Consider the following 25,211-nt stretch of genomic DNA (forward strand, 5'->3'; position numbering starts at 1 on the left):
GGAAACCTCCACTAGCCCCGGGACAATATACAAACTCCACACAGTGCTATGAGGCAGTAATGTTATCCATTACACCATTCCTGATGCAAGAATTCTCGTATCAGTACGGGATAAATTTATTGAGACGTGCGTTGTCAAAGCCACCGGTTGTTGGTAAAACCTGCTGAAACAGTCTTGTTGAGCATTTATTTTTATTGCAGTTTAAAAACTATTGGTTAAAACTGCTTGATAACATGCGCCTTAGTAAATATAACACCATGTTACAGTAATAAGAAACTAAATTGGGAAATCAGGAGCAGAGCGGTATGTAGCAGGCAAATATGGGTCATGTTGGAGGACCGGGCTGCTAGCTGTTCCAGTTAATAAATAAATTCCCAGTTAAATCTTTGCAGACAGTAATATAATGATAAAACATCAAATGACTGCATCCATTGTTAACATACGGTCATTCCACTTACATGATTGTAAGCTGCTGAAAAATTAGGTTAGTCTAAAAAATGATTTGCTGGGGCTGTCCGTAATTAAATGCACTTAATAGCCTTGTGGCTGAGCAGACATAAACAATGTCATTACTTAAAACATATAAAACTGCAAGATCTGATTTATTTTGACAAAATATTTCTCTTTATACAGAAAAAATAACTAAGACTTTAACCCCTTCCCGACATTTGACGTACATTTACGTCATGGTCGGGATGTACTTCCCGACGCATGGCATAAATGTACGTCATGCATTTAAAGTGTCACCAGAGTCCCTGACAGCAGACATCTTCCCTCATTGCCCAGGGGGGGCAGCGATGCCCCCCCCCCATCGGCGATCGCTGCGATTGGCTGTTCAAATGTGAACAGCCAATTGCAGCGTTTTCTGCGAATAACGGCGAATAACGGCGCTCGGTAACACAGGGATCGGTGGTGATTGGTGCTGTTAAGTACAGCACCAATCACCACCGGGTGTAAAGGGGTCACTGGTGGTCACCCCACCTCACCTGCCCCCCAAGGCTGTGATTGGTCCGTCGGACCGACGGACCAATCACAGCCATTACACCTCAGAGAAAATAACGGAGACAGCCCTGCAGCCGCCATTCCGGTCAGGAACAGCGTGCAGAGCGGTCTCCGTGCCCATCTGTCCTCTTATACTGACCTGATCAGCGTTGGTGGTGTGGTGGCATCCGTGCTGCCTGCTGCTGGTGCTTCCTGGTTGTTGGTGCTTCCTGGTTGTTGTGCTGCTGCTGCTGCAGCGTCATTGTGTAATATAATTTTGTCTCTGCTGCCCCCCTTTTGTGCTGATCAGTATAAATTAACTGATCAGCAACTTTTTGGGGGTGCAGGTTTTTTTTTTTATATATACCCCGTCAGGTTGCGCGCCTGCATATATAGGTATATATACCCCTCACTGCTAATCAGTGTTGCATCACTGATCAGCAGTTTTTTTTATTTAATTTTTTTTGAGGGTGCTGTGGGGTCTTTTTTTTAAATTTTTTTACACCCACTGTGATTTTGTGGGTGTCCTGTGGCCGCTGAGCGCTGATCAGTGACGTACATCACTGATCAGCATTTTTGGCACAGGGTTGATCTAATTTTTTTTTTTTGGATCAAATTCCTGTTGCCTTTGACTGATCAGCAGTTTTTTTTTTTTTTTGAGGGTGCTGTGGGGTCTTTTTTTTAAAAATTTTTTACACCCACGGTGATTTTGTGGGTGTCCTGTGGCCGCTGAGCGCTGATCAGTGACGTACATCACTGATCAGCATTTTTGGCACAGGGTTGATCTATTTTTTTTTTTATCAAATTCCTGTTGCCTTTGACTGATCAGCAGTTTTTTTTAATTTTTTTTTTTTGGAGGGTGCTGTGGGGTCTTTTTTTAAAAATTTTTTTACACCCACGGTGATTTTGTGGGTGTCCTGTGGCCGCTGAGCGCTGATCAGTGACGGACGTTACTGACCAACATCTGTGCTCAATTTTTGGCGCAGGAGCTTTTTTTTTTTCTTTTAACCCCTTCAAGGTTGTACCGAAAGCTGCCTTGAAGCTGCTGCCCCTTAAGTGCACTTACACGTGTTAAAGCACTACATACACACTACATACCCCCCGTGTTGAAATAAAGTTTGTACCCCCCTACACTATACACGTGTTGAAACACTACACTTACACAAACACAAAAATAATAAAAATGTCCCAATCATCCCAAAGACTGTTTTCAGTGGAGGAGGCATATGCCCTTATTGCCTCTGACACTGACACAGCCAGTGATGTAAGCGATGAATTTGCATTCGTCTTAAGCTCCTCTTCCTCCTCTAGTGATGAGGGACCCCCTCAAAGACGCCCCCATAGAGCAGCTGAGACCCCCCCCCCCAAATGATTGATCCTGTATGGACCCCACCACCAGACAATTTTGAGCCCCAGGTTCCTGAGTTTTTGGCCAACCCAGGAATCCAATTTGATACTACAGGCCTCAAAGAAATTGACTTTTTCAAAGTCTTTTTCTCTGATGATTTTATAAATTTAATGGTGGACCAAAGTAATTTATATGCCCAGCAGTTTATTGCCCAAAACCCCACGTCATCATTTGCTAGGTGGACCCCTGTAGATGCAGTAGAGATGATGACGTTTTGGGGTCTGGTGTTACATATGGGCATAGTTAAAAAGCCAGAAATTAGACAATATTGGAGTACAGATGTTCTGTACAGCACCCCACTTCATCGTATGGCCATGACCCGGACTCGTTTTGAGACGATCCTTAAATTTTTGCATTACAACGATAATGCACAGTGCCCACCCAGAGATGATCCCACCTTTGACCGGCTATTCAAAGTCAGGCCGGTCATTGATCATTTCAGCGCCAAATTTGCTGAGATGTACATCCCCAAAAAATTCATTTGTGTAGACGAGTCACTTATACATTTTAAAGGAAGGGTTAAATTCCGCCAGTACCTTCCCAATAAGAGGGCAAGGTATGGCATAAAAATGTATAAGCTGTGCGAAAGTACCTCAGGGTACACCCACAGGTTTAGGGTATATGAAGGGAAGGACACAAGAATTGAACCGCCAGAATGTCCCCCCTCCCTCGTAGGTGTTAGTGGAAAGATTGTCTGGGATTTAGTGCACCCCTTCCTGGATAAGGGTTATCACCTCTATGTGGATAACTTTTACACCAGCATCCCCCTGTTTAAGGCCCTTGGTTCAAGAGGTACAGCAGCTTGCGGTACTGTGCGCAAGAACCAAAGAGGCCTCCCAAAAACGAACGTTGCCCAATTACTGAGAAAGGGTGAAAGCAGGGCACAATCCACCGAAAATATGTTGTTGGTCAAATATAAGGACAAGAGGGATGTCCTTATACTGACAACAATTCACGGAGACAGTACCACCTCCGTCCCTGTACGAGGTACCAGTACCCACACCTCAAAACCTATTTGTATCCTAGATTACAATAAGTACATGGGCGGAAAACAAAAATATGGTATAAGAAGCTGGCCGTGTATATCATCCAGATGGCACTGTATAACGCTTACGTACTATTCCGTTCTACCAGCCAGACGGGGACATTTATGCACTTTCAAGAGGAAGTCATAAAGGGCCTAATATTTGGGAACCAGCAGGCAGAGGGCCCCAGTACTTCTAGTACTGGCCCCAGTACTTCTAGTACTGGCCCCCGTATTGTATCAGGGCAGCATTTTCCTAACGAAATCCCCTCCACTGGAAAAAAGGGCAGGACACAAAAAAGGTGCAAAGTTTGCTATAAAAAGGGAATAAGAAAGCAAACTATTTTCCACTGTGAAACTTGCCCCGACAAACCAGGCCTATGTATGAAGGAGTGTTTTAAAATATACCACACATCTATGGATTATTAGGTTCATCATTTCACCGTGCTTCGGGGGTCTTGCTAATGCGACATAGCACCCACCATTCATTCCACCAGAATCTGTGCTGCAAAATCCAAATATCACTCCTTCCCTTCTGAGTCCTGCCATGCACCCAAATGGTATTTTTTGGTCACATATGAGGCATTGCCGTACTCGGGAGAAATTGCGGCACAGATTTTGGGGATGCTTTGTCTCCTTCATTCCTTGTGAAAATGAAAAATTTTGAGCCAGAACTGCATTTTTGTGTAAAAAAATGTAATTTTTCATTTTCACAGCCCAGTTGTACCAAAATTGGTGAAACCCCTGGGGGTTTGAAATGTACACTATACCCCTAGATGAATTCCCTGAGGGGTGTAGTTTGCAAAATGGGGTCACTTGTGGGGGGGTTCCACTGTATTGGTGCTTCGGGGGTCTTGCTAATGCGACATAGCACCCACCATTCATTCCACCAGAATCTGTGCTGCAAAATCCAAATATCACTCCTTCCCTTCTGAGTCCTGCCATGCACCCAAATGGTATTTTTTGGTCACATATGAGGCATTGCCGTACTCGGGAGAAATTGCGGCACAGATTTTGGGGTGCTTTGTCTCCTTCATTCCTTGTGAAAATGAAAAATTTTGAGCCAGAACTGCATTTTTGTGTAAAAAAATGTAATTTTTCATTTTCACAGCCCAGTTGTACCAAAATTGGTGAAACCCCTGGGGGTTTGAAATGTACACTATACCCCTAGATGAATTCCCTGAGGGGTGTAGTTTGCAAAATGGGGTCACTTGTGGGGGGGTTCCACTGTATTGGTGCTTCGGGGGTCTTGCTAATGCGACATAGCACCCACCATTCATTCCACCAGAATCTGTGCTGCAAAATCCAAATATCACTCCTTCCCTTCTGAGTCCTGCCATGCACCCAAATGGTATTTTTTGGTCACATATGAGGCATTGCCGTACTCGGGAGAAATTGCGGCACAGATTTTGGGGATGCTTTGTCTCCTTCATTCCTTGTGAAAATGAAAAATTTTGAGCCAGAACTGCATTTTTGTGTAAAAAATTGTAATTTTTCATTTTCGCAGCCCAGTTGTACCAAAATTGGTGAAACCCATGGGGGTTTGAAATGTACACTATACCCCTAGATGAATTCCCTGAGGGGTGTCGTTTGCAAAATGGGGTCACTTGGGGGAGGTTCCTAACTTTTAGCATCTTATGGTGCCTAGAATCCTACATGGTGCCTAAAAAATAATCTCATAAAAAGGAGGCTCCAAAATCAAGTAGGTGCTCCTTCTATTATGAAGCCTGTGGTTTGGTCAACGTGCACACTAGGGCCACATATAGGATATTTATGAAAACAAAAGAATTGGGGGAATCAATTTTTAGTCACATTTCTCTAGTAAAATCTACTGTGTGCCTTAGAAAAATGTATTAAAATTGAAAATCTGCTAAAAAAATGACATTTTGAAATTTCACCTACACTTTGTTTTAATTCCTGTGAAACACCTAAAGGGTTAACAAACTTCCAAAATGCTGTTTTGAATACTGTGAGGGGTGCAGTTTTTGAAATGGCATCATTTATGGGGGTGTCTTACATACAAGTCCCTCAAAGTCACATCAGAACTGAACTGGTCCCTAAAAAAATCAGTGTTTGAAATTTTCTTGAAAATTTGAGAATTTGCTATTCATATTTTAAGCCTCCTAGTGTCCAAAAAAAATAAAAGGAGGTTGAAATAATGATGGCAACATAAAGCAGACATATGGTCTTTGTTAGTTATTAACTATTTTGAGTGGTATGATTATTTGTCTCACAAGCAGAAAATTTAACATTTTGCAAATTGCTAAATTTTCAATTTTTTTACGACATTTTGGTATTTTTCACAAATAAACACAGACTGTATCGACCAAAATTTACCACTAACTTAAAGTACAATGTGTCACGAGAAAACAATCTCAAAATCACTGGGATAAGTAAATGCAATAAAAAGTTATCCCCACATAAAGTGATACATGTCAGATTTGAAAAAAAGGGCTCTGTCAGGAAGGCAAAAACAGGCTGCGGCGGTAAGGGGTTAATATGATGACCGATGACCGCACACATCTTCAACCATTCTGTAAACAAGGGTTCTGTATCTGATGGCAGTGGCACACGCAGGATTTTTAGAGGGGGGTTTCCAAATGTAATCCAAAATCTCCCACTGTGCAGTGCATTGGAGTAAGTACGGGAATCTGGGGAAGTGGTAACAGCCCTGAAAATTGGTCTTTTTATACAATGGATACTGTATGGAATATGGTATTATTATTTAACAGTACAGATGATCTATAGTATAGGCTGTTTTAAACAAGATAATTGTCAGGAAATGTTTAAACATAACATATAATAAATACACACACATAATAGACCCAGTACTGCACTTTCTAAGCTCACAATCTCCCACTTCATGGTAAGGCTCCTGTCTCTTCCTCCTGCCAGCTACTCTCTGGTCTATTGCGATGTTTGAGGGCAGTAAATGTGGTAGAAGAAGCTGGTACACTGGGCATGTACAGCAGCTCTGCTCTGTCCCTTACACTGCATGATGTGGTGGCAGCTCTAGTAATCATATTATATACCAATGCTATTGTTGTCATAATGTAAGGAACTTGCCAAGAGGTTTGCGTTTGCCTATGGATGGTCAGGAAAGTATATTTAACAGTGCTTACAATTACCAGCAATGGTAAGTATACAGTAGTACCACAGTCACCAGGGACGAACTCGAGGAATATGAATCACTTTAGTTATTGCCAGCAAAGGATCTGAAGTCAATTAATTGAAGTTTTGTTAAACATTGTACTAAAAAAAATAAGGTACTTGTTTCCTAGCACGGCGCCCGTCGTAGGTAGATGGACACGACCGACACGATTTTAGGGCTATTTTTAGCCTTTTTCCCGACAATGAAAAAATCGCGTCCATCGCATGCTTTAAGTTAAGGCATGCGATGCGACTGATGCGATGGACGCGATTTCACATAGGGAACAATGTTAAATGGGCCAATGGACCCGATTTTTCATTGTATACCAACCCTTATGGGTATTTTACATGACAAATGCCCCCCATTGTTAACGCCACCCCACGATGAACGCCAACGCGAGCGCAGTGAGCTTCGCGAGGGGATGTGTAATATCTGTGAAGTAATGCGCGTCCGCTCGCCACGCTTTGGGCTCGGTGGCTCGCTACGCTCGCCACACTTTCTATTCTCAACTCCACGCCGACGTGGATAGTGGGGGTATGAAAAGGTTGGAGGACGTGTACCGCTGCGCTCGCCACATCGGGTTGGCGTTCATTGTGGGGTGGCGTTAACAATGGGGGGGTATTTGACCCATCAGGGTTGGGAAACAATAGAAATTGGGGTCTGGGGGGCATTTAACATTGATTCCAATGTAAAAAATCGCGTAGATCGCATCGCATGCGATTTAGTTGCATGCGATGCGATCGATGCGATTTTTGGGGTCCCGATGGATACAATTTTTATCGCTGGCGCCGTGCTAGGAAACAAGTACCAAAAATAACAGTCGCTGTGAGCGATGTTGGCATTTTTAGCGGATATTTTGCACATCTCTCACAACAAAGTTGGCATTAAAAGGGTTAATAATAATAATAATAATAATAATAATAATAATAATAATAAACATATGCTTGCAGGTATACTATAAAATTCACAGTACAATAGTGACAATCAATATAAATCAATCCTATTGAGGCCATTTACCATACCTACCAACTGTTCTGATTTTTGCAGGACAGTCATGATTTTCACAGAGCGCTGGTCATTCTCATTAAATACTGTTTAAGGCAGAAAACAAGAAATTATATAAATTGTTGAACAAGTTGAAAACAACATTGGTGATAAGAGTTTGGCTTGTTCAACTGTTGCTTTAATATTTGAAATTGCTGCTATTCATATCAAAAGTATGCGTATCCAGTACTACGCTAACAACTTTCTGCATGCTATTAACAAACTAAGGACCTAATTCTGGTTGACTCGCTAAGCAGCATAAGGTCATTGCTTAGCGGGGCGAGCGAATCCCCGACCCCTCACTGCCGCACGTACATTCCCGGCGCATTGCAAATGGATGTTTTGACTAAACATCCATTTGGGTACTTATGTAGTATCTGGGCTGCCGATTTTCTGATTGTATGCCTTACCTTAAGGCAGGGGTGGGGAACCTTTTTTGTGCCAAGGGCCGTTTGTATGGGGAAAAAAATCCTTCGGGGCCATATGTAAAAATGTATCTTACAAATTGTCCTGCTGCAGCCGCCCCACGCTCCGGTGGCTGCCGCTGAATAGGACTGACAGTTTCTGGCTGCTGTTGATTTAGAGGAATCTCGCAAGAACTACCAACCTCTCACGAGAATTCCCCTGTACTTGACTCCCGGCAAAGCTGCCAGGCGGGTGGGAGGGCCACTGAGACCGGCTACGGGGGCCGCATATGGCCCCCGGGCCTGAGGTTCCCCACCCCTGCCTTAAGGCATACAATCAGATGCGATTCAACGCGATTTTCGGCAAAATCGCATCGAATCGCATCCGATATTGCATGCGATATCGCATGCGATGCGATTTTGCATAGGATTCAATGTTAACAAGGTCCTGTTCATTTCCCCACTATCCAAGTGGGCATGGAGTTGGATATAAACCTGTGGCGAGCGTAGCGAGCCACCGAGCCCGAAGCGTGGCGAGCGAACGCAGATTTCTTAAAAAGTATTCTGTGTCCCCTCGCGGGGCGCGCTACGTTCGCCACCCTTCGGGCTCGCCACAGGTTTATATCAAACTCCATGCCCACTTGGATAGTAGGGGTATGAAAAGGACCCTTTTTCCCATTGAATACTATGTTAAAATGGACTCAGACCATTTTAACATTGAATCCTATGGAAAAATCGGGACCATCGCATCGCTTCGCATCCCATACGATTTGGTCGCATGCGATGCGATGCTACCGATCCGACCCGATTTCTAAATCGGACGCCCAGATACTACATAAGTACCTTCATTTGCAAGGGAGCGTACGGAGGCCAAGTCATTCAATGGTCACCGAACATCAAATGATTGTGCCACCCATTTGCAAATATAAGGCAGCCCTGACAGACATATTTGCAAGCGTGCGGTTCGAAAATGACAACCTGTGCTGTCAGCCGCCCACCTGCGACAGGCAGCTGCCCGTCTACAATTGCATGGGGATGCCCAGCGTTTTTCTGTGCAAACCCACCGTTTCTGAGGATATGCCCAAGAAACGCTGGGCATCCCGATGCGACCACCCCCATGCAATGCACAGCAGCCATGCACAGGCACATGTGCAAATATGCGCAAAGTGCAAACATCGGTCCCTGGTGCTAATACCCCGGGGACCGATCAAATTAGAATGACCCCCTAACTCTACTGATGATGCTACTAATAGATTAACAGCCAGAAAGAAGGAGACTAATTACTAACAAAATCTTTGACCTGCTACCTTATATGGCCTCATTTGGATAGATTTTAATGATTGGCAGTTTATATGTTGCTGTTTTTTATTATTAAATTGTAAGGGGGAGAGCGCAAAGAGGCCCCTTGCGGGCTCACTGCGCTCGCCACAGGTTCTATTCTCCCTCAATGGGGGTCATGGACCCCCACAAGGGAGAATAGCCCCTGTGAGTCAGGATCCCCCCTATCGGAGCACAGGCAGTCGGGATTCTGATGTTGGGATACTGACTGTCGGGATCCACCCTGTCGGAGCATCATCCGGGACCCGTTCCCACACAGTACCAGATTATAAGGTAAAAAGAAAATGTTGGAGATTCGCACTGGGTAGTAGGGAAAGATTTTTCGGTACTTGTGAGTTATCCGGGCTGCCGATTTTTTCATCGCGCCCGAAATCGGGGGCATCGCGTCGGTCGTGGCCGTTATAAGGAGCCGCGACGCGATGCCCACGATTTCCCATAGACAGTAATGTTAAAAGACGCGATGAACCCGATTTCCGACACGATTTCCCATAGACAGTAATGTTAAAAGACGCGATGGACCCGATTTCTCATAGACAGCAATGTTAAAATAAAATTATAATGTGAAATTGGCCAATATGTTTTTAAAAAAAATGTTTCATGGCCCCCCACCACCGTTAACGCCACCCCGCTATTGACGCCAACCCGAAGCGTGGCGAGGGGCGGCGGTACGCGTCCTCCGACCTTTTCATGCCCTACTATCCACTAGGGCGTGGAGTGAGAATAGAATAGTGTGGCGAGCGCAGCGAGCCACCGAGCCCGAAGCGTGGCGAGGGGACGCGGACACCTTCACAGGTATCCGCATGCCCTTGCGGGCTTCACAGGTGTCCGCGTCCCCTCGCGGGGCTCGCTGCGCTCGCCACGCTTCGGGCTCGGTGGCTCGCTGTGCTCGCCACACTATTCTATTCTCACTCCACGCCCTAGTGGATAGTAGGGCATGAAAAGGTCGGAGGACGCGTACCGCCGCCCCTCGCGGGCTCGCTGCGCTCGCCACGCTTCGGGTTGGCGTCAATAGCGGGGTGGCGTTAACGGTGGTGGGGGGCCATGAAACATTTTTTTTAAAAACATATTGCCCAATTTCACATTGTAATTTTATTTTAACATTGCTGTCTATGGGAAATCGGGTCCATCGCGTCTTTTAACATTACTGTATATGGGAAATCGTGGGCATCGCGTCGCGGCCCCTTATTACGGCCACGACCGACGCGATGCCCCCGATATCGTGTCTTTTAACATTACTGTCTATGGGAAATCGGGGGCATCGCGTCGCGGCCCCTTATAACGGCCACGACCGACGCGATGCCCCCGATTTGGAGCTAAATCGTGGGCATCGCGTCGGTCGGGTGTCCTTAAGTTAACCAAACTTAAGGACAAAATCGGCAGCCCGGATAACTCACAAGTACCGATTTTTCTATTGGTTATAGTTCGTTTGGGGTCATAACTGACCTTATTAGAGATTCTATCTTATTTTTTAATCACCTTTTACAATCGGGCTTATGTCCGCCCTAAATGTGTCTATATGTGATGGTCAGTGGTGCACCCCCGAGTTGTGACAAGTTAATATACAAAAGAAAAAGAAACTCGGGTGGGGTGCACGCTTGAACCCCAAGAACTAGTGTGTTTAAAATAAATACAGTTAAACTATTTTATTAAGAATATTATCATATGTACTGTATGTAAGCTACTCTTGAAGAAAAATGTACACGTCTCGAATAGCCTGCAAATTTATGATTAGTAAATTTATGACAACCAGGTTGTGGTGATAAAACCCATCTGTAGTTTTTTTAGAATCTGTATCTCATCTGTAGTTTTTTTAAAGTTTAAGAAAATATAACATTCTTGATAAGAAATTGCTAATAATGCATAATTGTTATATATGACCTATGATTATATCCTTATCACCAACTCATATGGAATGATACATAAAATACTGATGGGATATCCGGATTAAGGAGATACTGGGTGGGATGTTGTAACATTTGCTGCACCCTTCTCCGGCTACCGCAATTTTAATAACAGCATATGCTGTAACATATGCTGTTATTAACGCAAGGGACAGCTCTTGCGATAAGAGCTGTCCCTTGCGATGCGGTGCCGGGAGTCCATCTGTGCATGCGCAGACCCCAGCGCCGGCCGCAGGGCACACTGGGAGGGATCCGTGACGGATCCCTCAAACAGCGCTGCGGTAAGAAGCCCATAGGCTTCTGCAGGGAATCGCCAGCTTTTGCTGGCGATTCCCTCCGCAGCGCTAACACTGCGGTGGGCTAATACAGCATACAGAAATGCGGTAAAAACCCAGATAACGGGGTTTTTACTGCATTTCTGTGTTACAGAATCGCCCCCACTGTATGTTGGTCATTTTTATCACCACAATCTGGTTGGCACCCTTAGTTATAGCAAATTGTGGTATATTGAAAATCAAGATATATTTTACATTTAATGACTAACTATAATGATTATGGCTTCTCCTGAGCAGAGCAATAACAATGTCGAAAAACATTGTGTCACCAAACACACACACATATATATATATATATATATATAAATTGTTAAAGAACGCAAGGACCTGCTATCTAAAGACTGTGGGTGAGATTTAATAGGATGAGAGATTCAGAAAGTGAGAGATTTGGTAAGAAATCTCCAGTTTTTTTAAAGTGGCAATCATTTGCACTTCAAAATCAAATTGGTTATGCAGTGTAAATGATTGCCGCTTTAAAAAAAACTGGAGATTTCTTACCAAATCTCTCACTTTCTGATTCTCTCATCCTATTAAATCTCACCCTGTATATTGGACAAAAAACAAGGCATGTCCAGTAATGATGGCTTACATTTTTCCAAAAATATGTATTCTAGACTCAAATACAGTAATATCTTCTATGCATTTTTATACTATGGCACAACAAACTCTTCAGCATCCCCTAATATTCTTTGGCTAGGTGTACCCAGGGAAGAAGAATGTTCTAAGGGTAGAGATTAGATCCCCTTCAGTTTTGTTTACAGAATGTGACGTTCAGTGAGGGCGGAAGTTGTTCGATGCCCTCACAACGTTTTGTATTTTATCTGTAATTCACGTAGGTGTAGGTTATTTTGTTTTATTTTAGCTGCATTGTACCCTCACGGGCTCGCTTCGCTCACCACAGATTTATATTCCCCCTCCAGGTATATGTGGACACTGTGCATGATGGGACAACTGATAAAACTGAAGGGGATCTAGACACTACCATGTCCTAAGGTCCAATATTTGCTGGTCCCCACTCTAATGAGTCTAAACTTAACCCCCATATTGAACTATGGAAGGCGGAGATAGGGTACAGCTGCAGAAAGGAATGATAGCCGCACACAGTTACTGGAGAAATAAAAATGTTTTTATTTAGCCAACCAGGCTCCTGGCAGACCGTACAACACAATACACTAGCATAACTGGTACAATACACAAACACAGGTAAAATGTACATCACCAATAACCAGGGATGCTGACACGGTTATCTTTTTAAAAGGGGTCAATCTCTAGGTCTCTAGATCCAAAGGGCTAGTGGACAAGTCCCTATGATTTAAACTGCAAAGTGTTCCTTTACTAAGATGGGAGTTGTTAAAGTTTGGATGTTGCTATGGGCAATCAATCAGATTCCATCTACCATCATATTGAAGTTGCTTAATAAATTAGAATCTGATTGTTGCTATGGGCAAAATCCCAATTTCAATAGAACTCCCATCTTAGGAAATTTCCCCCTAATTGCTCAGAGCATAATCTCTATGACCCTTTCCAATGTGCTCACCTACCTACTGATCACAGTTCCAACCAATGCTTCAATGCTCCCTGATCTCATTAGCCCACTATAGTACTGTAGTTCTCTGATCCAGAAATGTTGTCCGGTCATTCAGAGGGTGGGATGTACTGTACAAAGCCTTGTGGGAGTGAAAGTGGAGTAGTGTCCCAAAGCAACCAGTTAGCTTCGTCATTTCAATAACTCTGCTAGATTATTGACAGAAGCAGACTGAATGCACTGGGCCACGTTTCCACTTTCTCTTCCTTTTAGGCTTTGAAGCATGTTCTCCAAAGACTGGTACAGGGTAGACTTGGCTGTGTTGAAAATGTTTATTGGATACTACGGTATCTTGGATTGGGTAGACTGTAGTCATGGGTAGACTGTAGTAGACTGTAGACTGTAGACTGGGTAGACTGTAGTCATGGGTAGACTGTAGTCATGCAGGACTAGGTCTTTTCAGGCCTAGGCCTTATTAGATGACTCAACTCCCTGGCCATTCAACTGGGAACAAATCACTACATATTCCTTATGGATTCACACATATGGAAACAAAGTGAATTGACAGGAGTTGGACCAAGCATCTAGATCGGGCATAGGCTCTTCAGCTGTTGTGAAACTACCAGTCCCAGCATGCCGTGCCTAACTTTTAGCACTCTCTTATAGCAAAACTGTGGCAAGACATGCTGGTTTCACAACAGCTGGAGAGCCACAGGTTGCGTACACCGGATTTAGGCCAAAACACCTGGAACACAAGATGGAACAATAACATTGTAAGGAACCTCTGCTGATTACAGTGCACCAGGCAAGGCTTTATTATACAGGATGTGATCCTGTTCCTGTTCCTTGAAGTTGTAATAGGGGAAGGCATGAGCAATCTTGCAAACTCTGCCTATTGTACAGTAGACAACAAATGTGTTATTCACATATGAATGGGTGTGTAATGCATACGCCGGAGCAATGAGAGAAAGCACTGTGAGAGATGCCTGCGGAGCAGTTTCTTCTGCCACGTCTCATTTTTACTAACCTTTTTATAGCATTAAATGATAAAACAAACAGTGTGTGTAAATGTATCCGTGTGTGTATGTATGTGTATATATATATATATATATATACACACACCCCTGCTGTAAACACATCAAAGCAGAGCAGAGGCCTCTCTTGAGGGGCATCTGCTCAGTGGGCACATCCAGTATGCTGGTGCCAGCCAGGGCTGCCATTAGGGGGGTGCTGTGTGTACAGCTGTCCCAGGACCGGCCTCTCTGAGAGAGATGGAAGGGCCCGGACAGCTCATTTTGACCACCGCCACCCCCTCCCTGACTGCCTCCACTGTGCTGCGCTCAGTGCGCTAAACGAAGCAGGTCCAGAGTGCAGGCTTCTTCAACTCAGTATGCCAGCAGCCAATTAAAATGCTGCACTGGTGTTTGCGCCAATCAGAGGTCGCGTACCATTAGCCAATCAGAGCGGGTGCCGGTACGTGAGCTCTGATTGGCTCAAAAGCCTGCGCTCTGGGACCTGCTTCATTCAGTGCACTGAGCACAGCGCAGACAGCACAGGGGAAGAGGGGATGTGGGAGCAGGAGCCTGGGTGCAGTAAGTGACGTTAGGAGGGGGGGTATTCAGACTGGAAATCAGTCCAGCGTTCCAAAATTCCTAATGGCAGCCCTGGTGCCGACCCACAGATGCTCAGACGCAGCCTCGCTGTGCTCATATCACGGCAGTATTTTGGGCCTAGGAAGCTACAGTGGAATTGTTGCACCACTACCATCAGGTGGTGCATTATTTAGTTACTGCTAGTATCCATTTCAAATTCCCACTGTGCAGGATAACATGTATCAATTGTGCATTGCATTGCTATAGAACCCAGATTATATGTGAGAACCAAAGATTAGTATTTTGTCAGCATTCTCTAAATTTCTAGAAAATACTGTATAGTCAACCCTCTATTTTACAGCTTTTACTTTATACTTAAACCAGATCTCAGTCTTTTCTCACAGTCCTTTCATTCTCCAATGCATTGCAATATACCTAAGTGCTTTATTTTATAACCCATTTTTATGTATTTTACATCACATGACTTCTAAAGATACAACATATTTCTGCTGATTCTGTAGTATAAAATTAGTTTTTTTGCTTTGTACTACTGAAAGTGTATAAAGTAGTGGTTCTGGTTTAGTGATCCAGTATCACCCATATGCTATGCATATTGTATAGAGGACATCACAGATTATAACAAATGAGGTGTTTTACTGAAATTACAAAAATGTTATTTAATCCACAAATGTTTTTATTACATAGAAAGTCCTCCACGAAAACCAGTTTAACAAAATAAATCATTGTGATCAACTGCAAATTGTCCCATATTTTATCTATATTTTCCTTAGTGTTAATGACGTTTTGCACTTCACCAGATTTTCCACCAATTTTTCCTTGTTTCTTAAAAAATTGTATATAGGGGGCATCACCGTCTATTTACTATGTACTAAAAGTTGTCACGGCAACCTATTATATCCTCATTTCATACACAGTAGTAGGGACAGCCAGGCCAACTGCCTAATTCTGGGTCATTCAAAATGTTTTTCCAACATGTAAAACAAACATAATATTAAATGTAATCGAAATTATACAAGATTTTCTAAATAAATAAATAAATTGCAAAGCTTAATTAATTGTACACAACTATTCTAACAAGTATATTGCGAAAGTTCCCCTTCAATAAATACATAATTTGAAAAGTTGATAGATACAGATGCGAAAAGAAGAAATAGATGGATTGATAGGATGATATTTTGTTATGTCTTGTAAAGATCACTTTGAATTTGCTAAATAACTGCTAAATAATTGTTATATAATCAGGTAAATCCCCGAAATTGAATAATATTTCAGACCTACTGTATGAATCAATTGTTTTTGTTCATGATATTTAAAATATAACTATTCCAGTCTCTATTTATCACATCTGAGCTACCATTGATTGACATAGGCAGTTGAATATGGTGAGAATATCTAGGGGGACACTGAAAACACTGAGGGAGGAGTTTATTGAACCACTGAGGGAGGAGTTTATTAAGCCACTGAAGGAGGAGTTTTCTGAAATACTGAGGGAGGAGTTTATTGAAACACTGAGGAGGTTAACTGAAGATCAATTTGTCAACATTGCTGGTTTTCCTGCTGTGGAATTTAAATCGGGAAACTTTTTAATGGTAAACCCCAATGTTTATGGATGAGAAAATCTATATGTTCCAACCCAAAAAAATATTAGGCTTTACAATAAAAGATTCGGACAAATCATGCTTCAATAAGTGACACATACCTCAGTGATTTTAATGCCCCCGTGGTGCCCCCACTGTGATGGGGACAATATGGCAACAGTACCTGGTTTTGATATGGACGATAATAAACAATTTACAATATGTGAACATAGTGAACAAACCACAGTACAAATAGGTACCTTTTAAATTGTACAGTAGTTTGTTCAAATAAAATGACAGTAATGAAATCTCTCTCTGCCAGACAGGCTTTAATTTCCAAGTCCTCTGACAGCGAATGAGCTAATACATTTGTTAAAAAAATATTGCACTGCTATATATTGCACTGCTAACGGATGTGATGATTTGCAGTGTAAGTAACCACATAGAGCAACGAGTAAATTCTTTTCATCTGCTTGTAAAAATAGATTGAAGAGCAAGTCAGAGACATGTCTCTCTGTCGACACCTTTCCCTGAGGCAACTTTCTTCTCTGTCTTGCTTTCAGAGCTGGAAATAAAATAAAAAAAAAGTACATTAGCCAAGCAAGTATCCATTTGTTCCTTCTAAAGTGGACCTGTATCCTATACACAGCAAGGGCAGCCATTTTGTGGACTGAGACAATATTTATACTAGGAACTAAGGCATCTATTTACTAAGCCTTGGAGAGAGATACAGTACCAACCAGTACCAATCAGCTCCAAATTTCCATGTGAAAGGATGTGCTTGAAAAATTATAGGAACTGGTTGGTACTTTAGAGGCTATGTCCAAAGTCTTGAAGAGCAATAACGTGGATATAGATAAAAGTACCAGCCAATCAGGTCTTAAATGTCAATTTTCAAACATCCTGTAACCTGGCAGTTAGGAGCTGATTGGCTGGTGCTTTTTCTCCAACCACTGTATCTCTCTCCAAGACTTAGTACATAGAACCCCTTATCTCTCTCTGGGACCTAGTAACCAGACCTCTAAACAAAATAGGGAGGCAATTGGTTCTACCACTTTGTGAGCTGAGCCAATATCTAGTCCAGGGATGGGGAACCTTTGGCCCTCCAGATGTTGTTGAACTACACATTCCAGCATGCCCTGCTACAGTTTTGCTATTTGGCCATGCTAAAACTGTTGCAAAGCATGCTGGGATGTGTAGTTCAACAACAGTTAGAGGGTCGAAGGTTCCCCATCCCTGATCTAGTCCATAGAGTCATTAGGAGCCAGTAACATCATTGAGATTTATCTAGTCCCTAATGACAAGAAAACTGCAGCATAACAAAGTGAATTGCCTGTGTTCCGTTGAATATTCGATCCATATACAAAATGACATCTTCTACTTTTTGTAATGATTGGTCCACTTTAAAAGTTTTGACTAAGATAAACATTGTTCGGTTACCACAGCAACATACATTAGCCATGCAATGCAACATAATCTGCAAGCAATCAATATGGATGCCGAAGAAAGGCTTTGTAAGCTAATAATACTAGTGTTAGGTTCTAGTAAAGTGGCTGCAGCATGCACATAAGCAGATACACTTAGATGCGCATACAAAAGACAAGCTAGTTACATCCATATATTTCATGGATGCTTACGGTTAGAACTTAGATTGTCTTAAAGATTTCATGCATTTCCAGAGATGAATAAATAAGGTTATTCCATGTTAGAGATATTAGATTTTAGTGTTGGGAATGGACTGTATCTTAGGAAAACTAAGTTGTCCTAAGTTGTCTGCTAGTGGTATATATATATATATATATATATATATATATATATATATATATATATATATATATATATATATACTGTAGTATGCAGTCTTTGACGCTGCTGCTTTAAAGTTGGACTCATTTTGAGCTACATACAACCCAACATACCCATTTATGTATATAAGCCAACGCACACAACACAAATCCATCCAATTTTAAGTGAGGCCCGTAGATGTCAATGCTACCATATTGTGTTACTCACTGTGAAACTGAAAATATTCCGTAGATGTTGAAATCTGTCAGTGTGTCAAGAATACCTGCCAAACTTTAAAACCACTGTATTCATTAAATTTAGGTTAATTTAACTGGAAAAAAGTGAAAACAATCAGAAATCAAGATAGTCATATGGTGGTATTCAATGCCGCCGGTGAGGGGGTTTGTGTGGCGAGGATGACTTGTTTTCAGCAAGGATCGCAGAAAACAAGCCATCCTCGCCATCTAACCGCCTCACCGGCCACTTGCCGCATGCAATGTTCCAGGGAAAAGCCTCATCGTCAGAGGACGGCGAGGATTCCACGGAAGAGCGAGGTTCGCAACAAATGCAGTGAGCCTGCTGCATATGGTGGAGAGCCTTGCCATTTCGACGGCCGCATTCACTGTTTCCACCATGCTGAAAAGAACCAACAAGGTGGAAATGGCGAGTGAAGGGGGGTCAGTTGAATACTGACTGCGAGCTATTGGTAATGCTCACCGTCATAGCTCGACTAAAGGGCATTGAATATACCCCATAATGTAAAACTGCTGAGGTATGTAAATCTGTCTTGGTCATGTGAATCTCTGGTCAGCCAATGAGCACTGCCTTTACTTCCCTTTTGTTAAAACATCTCACTTAAGAGTCCAGAATTTCTCCCATACGACTTCTTCAAGCAGATGCTATAAGCATATCTGTTACATAGTTACATAGTAGGTGAGGCTGAATAAAGACTTGCGTCCATCTAGTTCAACCTATGTTTATAATAGTTTATCCCTTGTTGTATAGTATGTTCTGATATTTTAAAGACAGATTATGTTACTTATTCATACCCATGGATGTTTTTAACCAATAAATGTTTATCCAATCTTATTTTAAACATATTTATATTGTCTGTCAACACCACTTCTCCAGGAAGAGAGTTCCAAAGTAGGACTGCTCTGACAGTAAAGAAAGTTTTTCTTCTAGATGAACAAATTTTTTTTTCTAGATTCCTTTCTAGCACAAAAAAGGGTGTTTGACAGTTCCTTATATTGGCCCCTAATACTGTATATTTATACATATTGAGCATGTCCCCCCTTAAATGTCTCTTCTCTAGTGTAAATAGTCCCAAATTGCTTAATCTTTCCTCGTAGCTTAAATTCTCCATTCCCCTAATAAGCTTTGTTGCTCTTCTTTGGGTTTTTTCTAATTCTATGATGTCCTTCTTATAGTGTGGGGCCCAGAATTGTACTCCGTATTCGAGGTGTGGTCTAACCAATGATTTGTACAGAGGCATAATTACTTTTGAGTCCCTAGTTTCCATGCCCCTTTTAATACATGCTAGAATTCTGTTGGCCTTTTTTGTTGCTTTATTACATTGAGCACTACACCCCAGTTTGTTGTCTATTTGGACTCCTAGATCCTTTTCGATTACTGAATTACCCCGCTTAGGTTATAACTAGCGCATTTTTTATGTCTCCCAAGGTGCATGACCTTGCATTTGTCCATATTGAACCTCATCTTCCATTTTTTTTCCCACTCATCTAGATTGTCAGGATCATTTTGAAGCGTGGTGACATCTTCTGATGATTTAATAACTGCTCAGTTTTATATCGTCCGCAAAGATGGATACATTGCCGAGTAACCCCATCCCAATATCGTTAATAAAAATGTTAAATAAAATGGGCCCTAGAACCGAACCCTGAGGCACTCCACTTAGTACTGGAATCATATTTGATACGGCACTGTTCATGACCACTCTTTGTTCTCTATGACACAGCCAGTTCCCTACCCATCTACAGATATTTGCCCCTAATCACACGTCCTCCATTTTATTAATCAACTTCTTGTGTGGTACTGTGTCGAAGGCTTTAGCAAAATCTAGGAAAATCACATCTACAGTGTTACCATTATCAAGGTTTTTGCTAACCTCTTCATAGAAACCAAGTAGATTAGTTTGGCATGAACATTTTTTCACAAACTAAATATCTCTAAATATTCCTGGATACCATCTCTTAAAAATCCTTCAAATAGTTTACCCACTATTGATGTTAAACTAACAGGTTTGTAATTAGCGGGATCCTCCTTTTTTGAATAATGGCACTACCTCTACTATTCTCCAGTCTTTTGGTACCTTTCCTGATGATCGTGAATTATCAAAGATGTAATGTAGAGGGGAAGCTAATTCCTCCCTTAATTCCATTAGTACCCTAGGATGAATCCCATCTGGCCCATTTGATTTTTTTGTTTTGATTTTTCTAAGCCTCAATATTATTTCCTCGGTAGAGAAATCAATATTGAGGTCCGGCTTGTTCATCCCATTTGTGGTATGTGTGCGTTCCACAGTCTGCTCTCCCTTAGTAAACACTGATGAGAAGAACTCATTTAACAGTTCTGCTTTTCCCTTATCCTCCGTAAAACTTATTCCAGTGATATCGGTTAGTGGGCCTATGTTGTCCTTAATTATAAGTTTACTATTTATGTATTTGAAAAACTTCTTGGGGTTAGTTTTGCATTCAGTGGCTATGCGCTCTTCATAATCCCTTTTAGCTACTTTGATTGCCCCTTGTATTTGGTGAACACCTCCTCATTTAAAATATTTTTATAGAATTGAAATGCTCTTGTTTTATTGTTGATTGCTAACCTAACTTTCTTGTCCAACCATGGTGGCTTTTTTTAATTGAATTTACCCTTATTTAATTTAGGAATGTATTTAATAGTTAATGATTCGAGTAAATTTTTTAGAGTATCCCACATTTCCTCAGCATTTTTCCCCTCAAAAACCATTTCCCACACAATTCTTTTTAGGGCTTCTCTGAATAATTCAAAGTTAACTTTTCTGAAGTTTAGTATTTTTGCCGATCCTTTATGATGTAATTTACTGAAGTTGATTTTCAGTGAAACCATATTGTGGTCACTGTTCCCTAGATGTTCAATTACTTTTGTGTTTGAAACTTGATCTATGTTATTTGTTAATACCAAATCCAATAGTGCCTTATTACGAGTTGGAGCTTCTACCATTTGTGTGATAAACTGGTCTTTAAGTAAGCTTAGGTACCCACTGCTTCGTGCATTTTTACATGTTTCGTTTTCCCAATCAATATCAGGTAAATTAAAATCCCCCATAATTAATACCTGACCCTGATCTGATGATTGTTTGATTTGGTTTAAAAGAAAAGACTCATCCATTTCGTTTATGTTTGGCGATCTATAGCATACCCCTATTAAAATTTGGTATTAGGTTTTTTTTTTTTTTTTATGCAATCAATTTTTATTAAGCAATAGTAGAAAGGTAAACAAACAGTTAGTTAAATACAATCAATCAGTACAATAATAGTTCCATCAAACACTGAACCTACAAAGTCCAATACAGTATAAAGGGAACTCCATTTACAGAGATATTTCTAATATTATAAGCAGTTTCCCGTGCCTCTATGCGAACCACTCCACGTTTCAGAGTGATAGGAGTACCTTAAGAAACTTCCACTAAATTGTTAGACTTCGTAATATCCGACAATACAACTGAAAGAAAAATATGGACTAGTATTTTATCAACTAGTTCGCACAGAAGCACAGGAATTAAAGGTGAAGGGGGGGGGGGGGGGGGGTAAAGAAGTATGGGTACATAAGGAGGAATAGGGGGGGGGAGAAGGTCTGGGAAGTCATATAATTATAAGATTCGAGGAATCTGTCTAAGGGACATGTTTTACTGAGGGGTCGATCTCTGTATCAACAGGGAGTACTCTTGTGATTCTTTGAAAGTAAGCCAGGTCCCCCATGTGGAGGCGAACGCCTGTGGGGTATCTTTCAGAAATGAAGATAGATCCTCCATAGTCATGTAAAGGTCTATCCTTTTCAACCAAGAGGTTATAGGGGGGGCGTCTGGTGTTCTCCAATAGCATGGGATCACCGCCCTTGCTGCATTTAATAGGTGTCTGGTCAGAGATTTTTTAAAACTGAAGATTGGGAGGTCTATGAGATTAAAAAGCCAGAGTTCGGGGCAGAAAGGTAACGGGGAGCCCGTTATCGATTCTGTCAACTTGTGAATCAAGCGCCAAAAACTTTGGATAATTGGGCAAGACCACCATATATGAATGTGAGTCCCCGGGGCTTGATTGCATCTCCAACATGTATTGGGCAGCGCTCTATTGATTTGATGAAGGGTCTGCGGGCATCTATACCATCGGGTGAGGATCTTGTATTGCGTCTCTAGTGTCTGTATCGAGGGTGAGGCAATGGAGATAAATTTAAAAATTTTTGACCACTGGTCCACCGACAACCCCCGGGGCAATTCTTTGTTCCATGCCAGTGCATAACCTGGCATGTCTGCTGATCGATTTTCTATGCAGATCTGGTATAGTTGAGAGATAAGGTGTCTCGGGGGTTCTTGTGAGAGGATTAGCAATTCAAATGGAGTAGGCTCCCATCCCCGAGTTCTCTTGGGGAGAGTAGATATATAATGTCTGATCTGCAGGTATAGCCAGAAGAGGTTTGTCGGTAAGCCAGTGCTCTCGCGTATATCCGTAAAGGATCTCAGCCCTGTCTTGTCCGTTATCTGCCCTAGGTATGATAAGTCTAATGAATATCGTGTAGGAAAGGATCGAAGTGCTTCTCCCGGGGGGAACTCCGGGTTATTAAGTAGAGGCGTTAGTAATGAGACTCCTGCTTTAAAGAAGGAAAGATTTTTATAGTTACGCCAACATTGAATTGTTGGGGTCAATGTGGGGTGCTGCAATGTGGGAAGTTTCTGAAGCCAGAAAATCACTCTTGGTGAGATACCCACCGTGTGTCCCTCTATGGAGGGCCATAGCTTAGATTGATGAGGCCTTGATAGTTCTATGACCCTAGCAAGGTGTACTGAATGATAATAGCTTAAGAAATGGGGCAATTGAAGGCCACCTCTTTCCCGTCTTTGTATAAGCGTGTGTTGGGAGACACGCGGTCTCTTTTTGCCCCATATGAACTTCCCCACTTCTCCCTGTAGCTCTCTAAAGAAGGATAGTGGGATTGTCACCGGCAGAGCTTGAAGTAAATACAGAACCCTGGGAAGGACATTCATTTTGATTACGTTGATTCGTCCTAGCCAAGATAGTTTAAGTGGGGACCATTTCACTAATTCCGCTTTTATGTTTTTTAGAAGTGGGGGGAAGTTCATCTGGAAGAGCATATCATTGTTTTTTGCTATCCAGGAACCTAAATATTTAATACGATCTTCGTGCCAATGGAACGGGAACGCCTTTTTTATTCCCTCAACTACATTGTCTGGGGTGGAGACGTTCAGTGCCACCGATTTTGTATAATTGATTTTAAAATTAGACAGATGTGCAAATCTATCCAATTCTACCATCAACAAGGGCATTGAAGTGACTGGCTCAGTTATAGATGCTAGGAGATCGTCCGCATATAAGGCTAATTTATGTTCTGATTTCCCCACCCTAACCCCCTTGATGTTTTGATTCATTCGAATTGCTCTCGCTAGCGCCTCCATACAAAGTACAAAGATTAGGGGCGAAAGGGGACATCCCTGGCGAGTACCATTGCTGATAGTGAACCTTCCAGAGAGCGCCCCATTCACCCTCACCTGTGCGGAGGGGGAGCTATATAGCGCCATAATGCGTTGAAAGCACTCCGGCCCTATTCCGATATGTTCAAGTATAGCCTCTATGAATGACCAATCTATCCTGTCGAACGCCTTTTCGGCATCCGTTGACAGTAGTATCAAAGGAATATTCTGGGTTCGCACAAAATGTATGAGGTCTATTATTTTCGTCGTATTATCTCTGGCTTCACGTCCAGCCACAAAGCCTACTTGATCCTCGTGTATCAGCCCGGGTAAAAGAGAGCTCAGGCGTGTTGCAATAAGTTTAGCGTAGAGTTTTATGTCATTGTTTAAAAGGGAGATAGGCCTATAGCTGCTGCAGTGACTGGGGTCTTTCCCCTCTTTAGGGATTATTGTGATGTGGGCTTCCAAACTTTGGGGGCTGAAGGAGGTGGTATTTGTTATTGCGTTACATGCTTTCAGAAACAGGGGCATCAGTTGGGAACGGAATGTTTTATAGTAGCTTATAGTGAATCCATCCGGGCCAGGGCTCTTCCCGGAGGGAGTATTTTTGAGGGCGGTTTCTAATTCCTCTATCGTGAAAGGTCGATCTAGCCAGAGCATGTCTGCCTCCGTAAGTCGTGGAAAGTGTAAAGAAGCTAAGTATCCCCTAATGTCTCGCTCGTGGTCTGGGTCTCCTGCAGCAGGGGGGGAGCCCTTTAAATTATATAGCCGTGAATAGTAATCCTCAAAGGCCTTTGCTATTTGCGGGAAGTTATGGACTTTTTTCCCTGTGTGGTCAGTTATGGAGTGGACATACGTTTGTGTTCTTTGGGCCCTAAGTGCTTTCGCTAACATCGCGCCTGGCTTGTTACCCCAAAGGTAGAACTTGTGTCTGCACTTGCGCAATTCCTGTTTTGTTTTGTCTCTCAACAATTGGTTAAGGGAGGACCTAGCCTGGGTGAGTTCTTTTAGGGTGTCTGGAGAGAGGTGCGTCTTATGGGATAGCTCAAGGGTTTTAATCCGCTCTAGCAGTTCTAATTTCTTGGCTTCTTTTTCCTTTTTTAGGAGGGAACCTAATTGTATGCACTTTCCCCTTATAACACATTTGTGTGCCTCCCATACAGAAACCGATGAGGTTTGATTGTCATCGTTAAAGGAAATGTAGTCCGCAATAGTGGACTCAAGTTCTTTCTTCATTCTAGCATCCGAGAGTAAGAGCTCGTTGAGTCGCCATGACCAATGTCTTGGAGGGGCAAGGGGCATCTGAACCTGAGTACTAATGGGGGCATGATCTGACCAAGTTATGTGTCCCACTTTGCTCTCGGTGAAGTGCTGAAGATGTAGGTGATTAACTAAGAAATAGTCTATTCGGGAATATACTGAGT

The 25,211-nt window shown here is 42.3% G+C and overlaps 1 protein-coding gene across 4 annotated transcripts in view; it reads right to left on the minus strand.

The window, feature by feature from the left end:
- Window positions 1-12,690: 12,690 nt before the first annotated feature.
- SLC4A10 (solute carrier family 4 member 10) overlaps window positions 12,691-25,211 on the minus strand; it is a 293,099-nt gene continuing 280,578 nt past the window's right edge. For all 4 annotated transcript variants that reach the window (XM_083153947.1, XM_083153946.1, XM_083153949.1 and 1 more), the window contains one exon: window positions 12,691-16,866. In XM_083153947.1, the coding sequence (XP_083010073.1) occupies window positions 16,800-16,866 (67 nt within the window). In that variant the 3' untranslated portion in view covers window positions 12,691-16,799. The remainder of the gene's footprint in view (window positions 16,867-25,211) is intronic.

Source organism: Crinia signifera, chromosome 7 (genome assembly GCF_055691185.1).
Source record: "Crinia signifera chromosome 7, ASM5569118v1, whole genome shotgun sequence".
Taxonomy (NCBI): domain Eukaryota; kingdom Metazoa; phylum Chordata; class Amphibia; order Anura; family Myobatrachidae; genus Crinia; species Crinia signifera.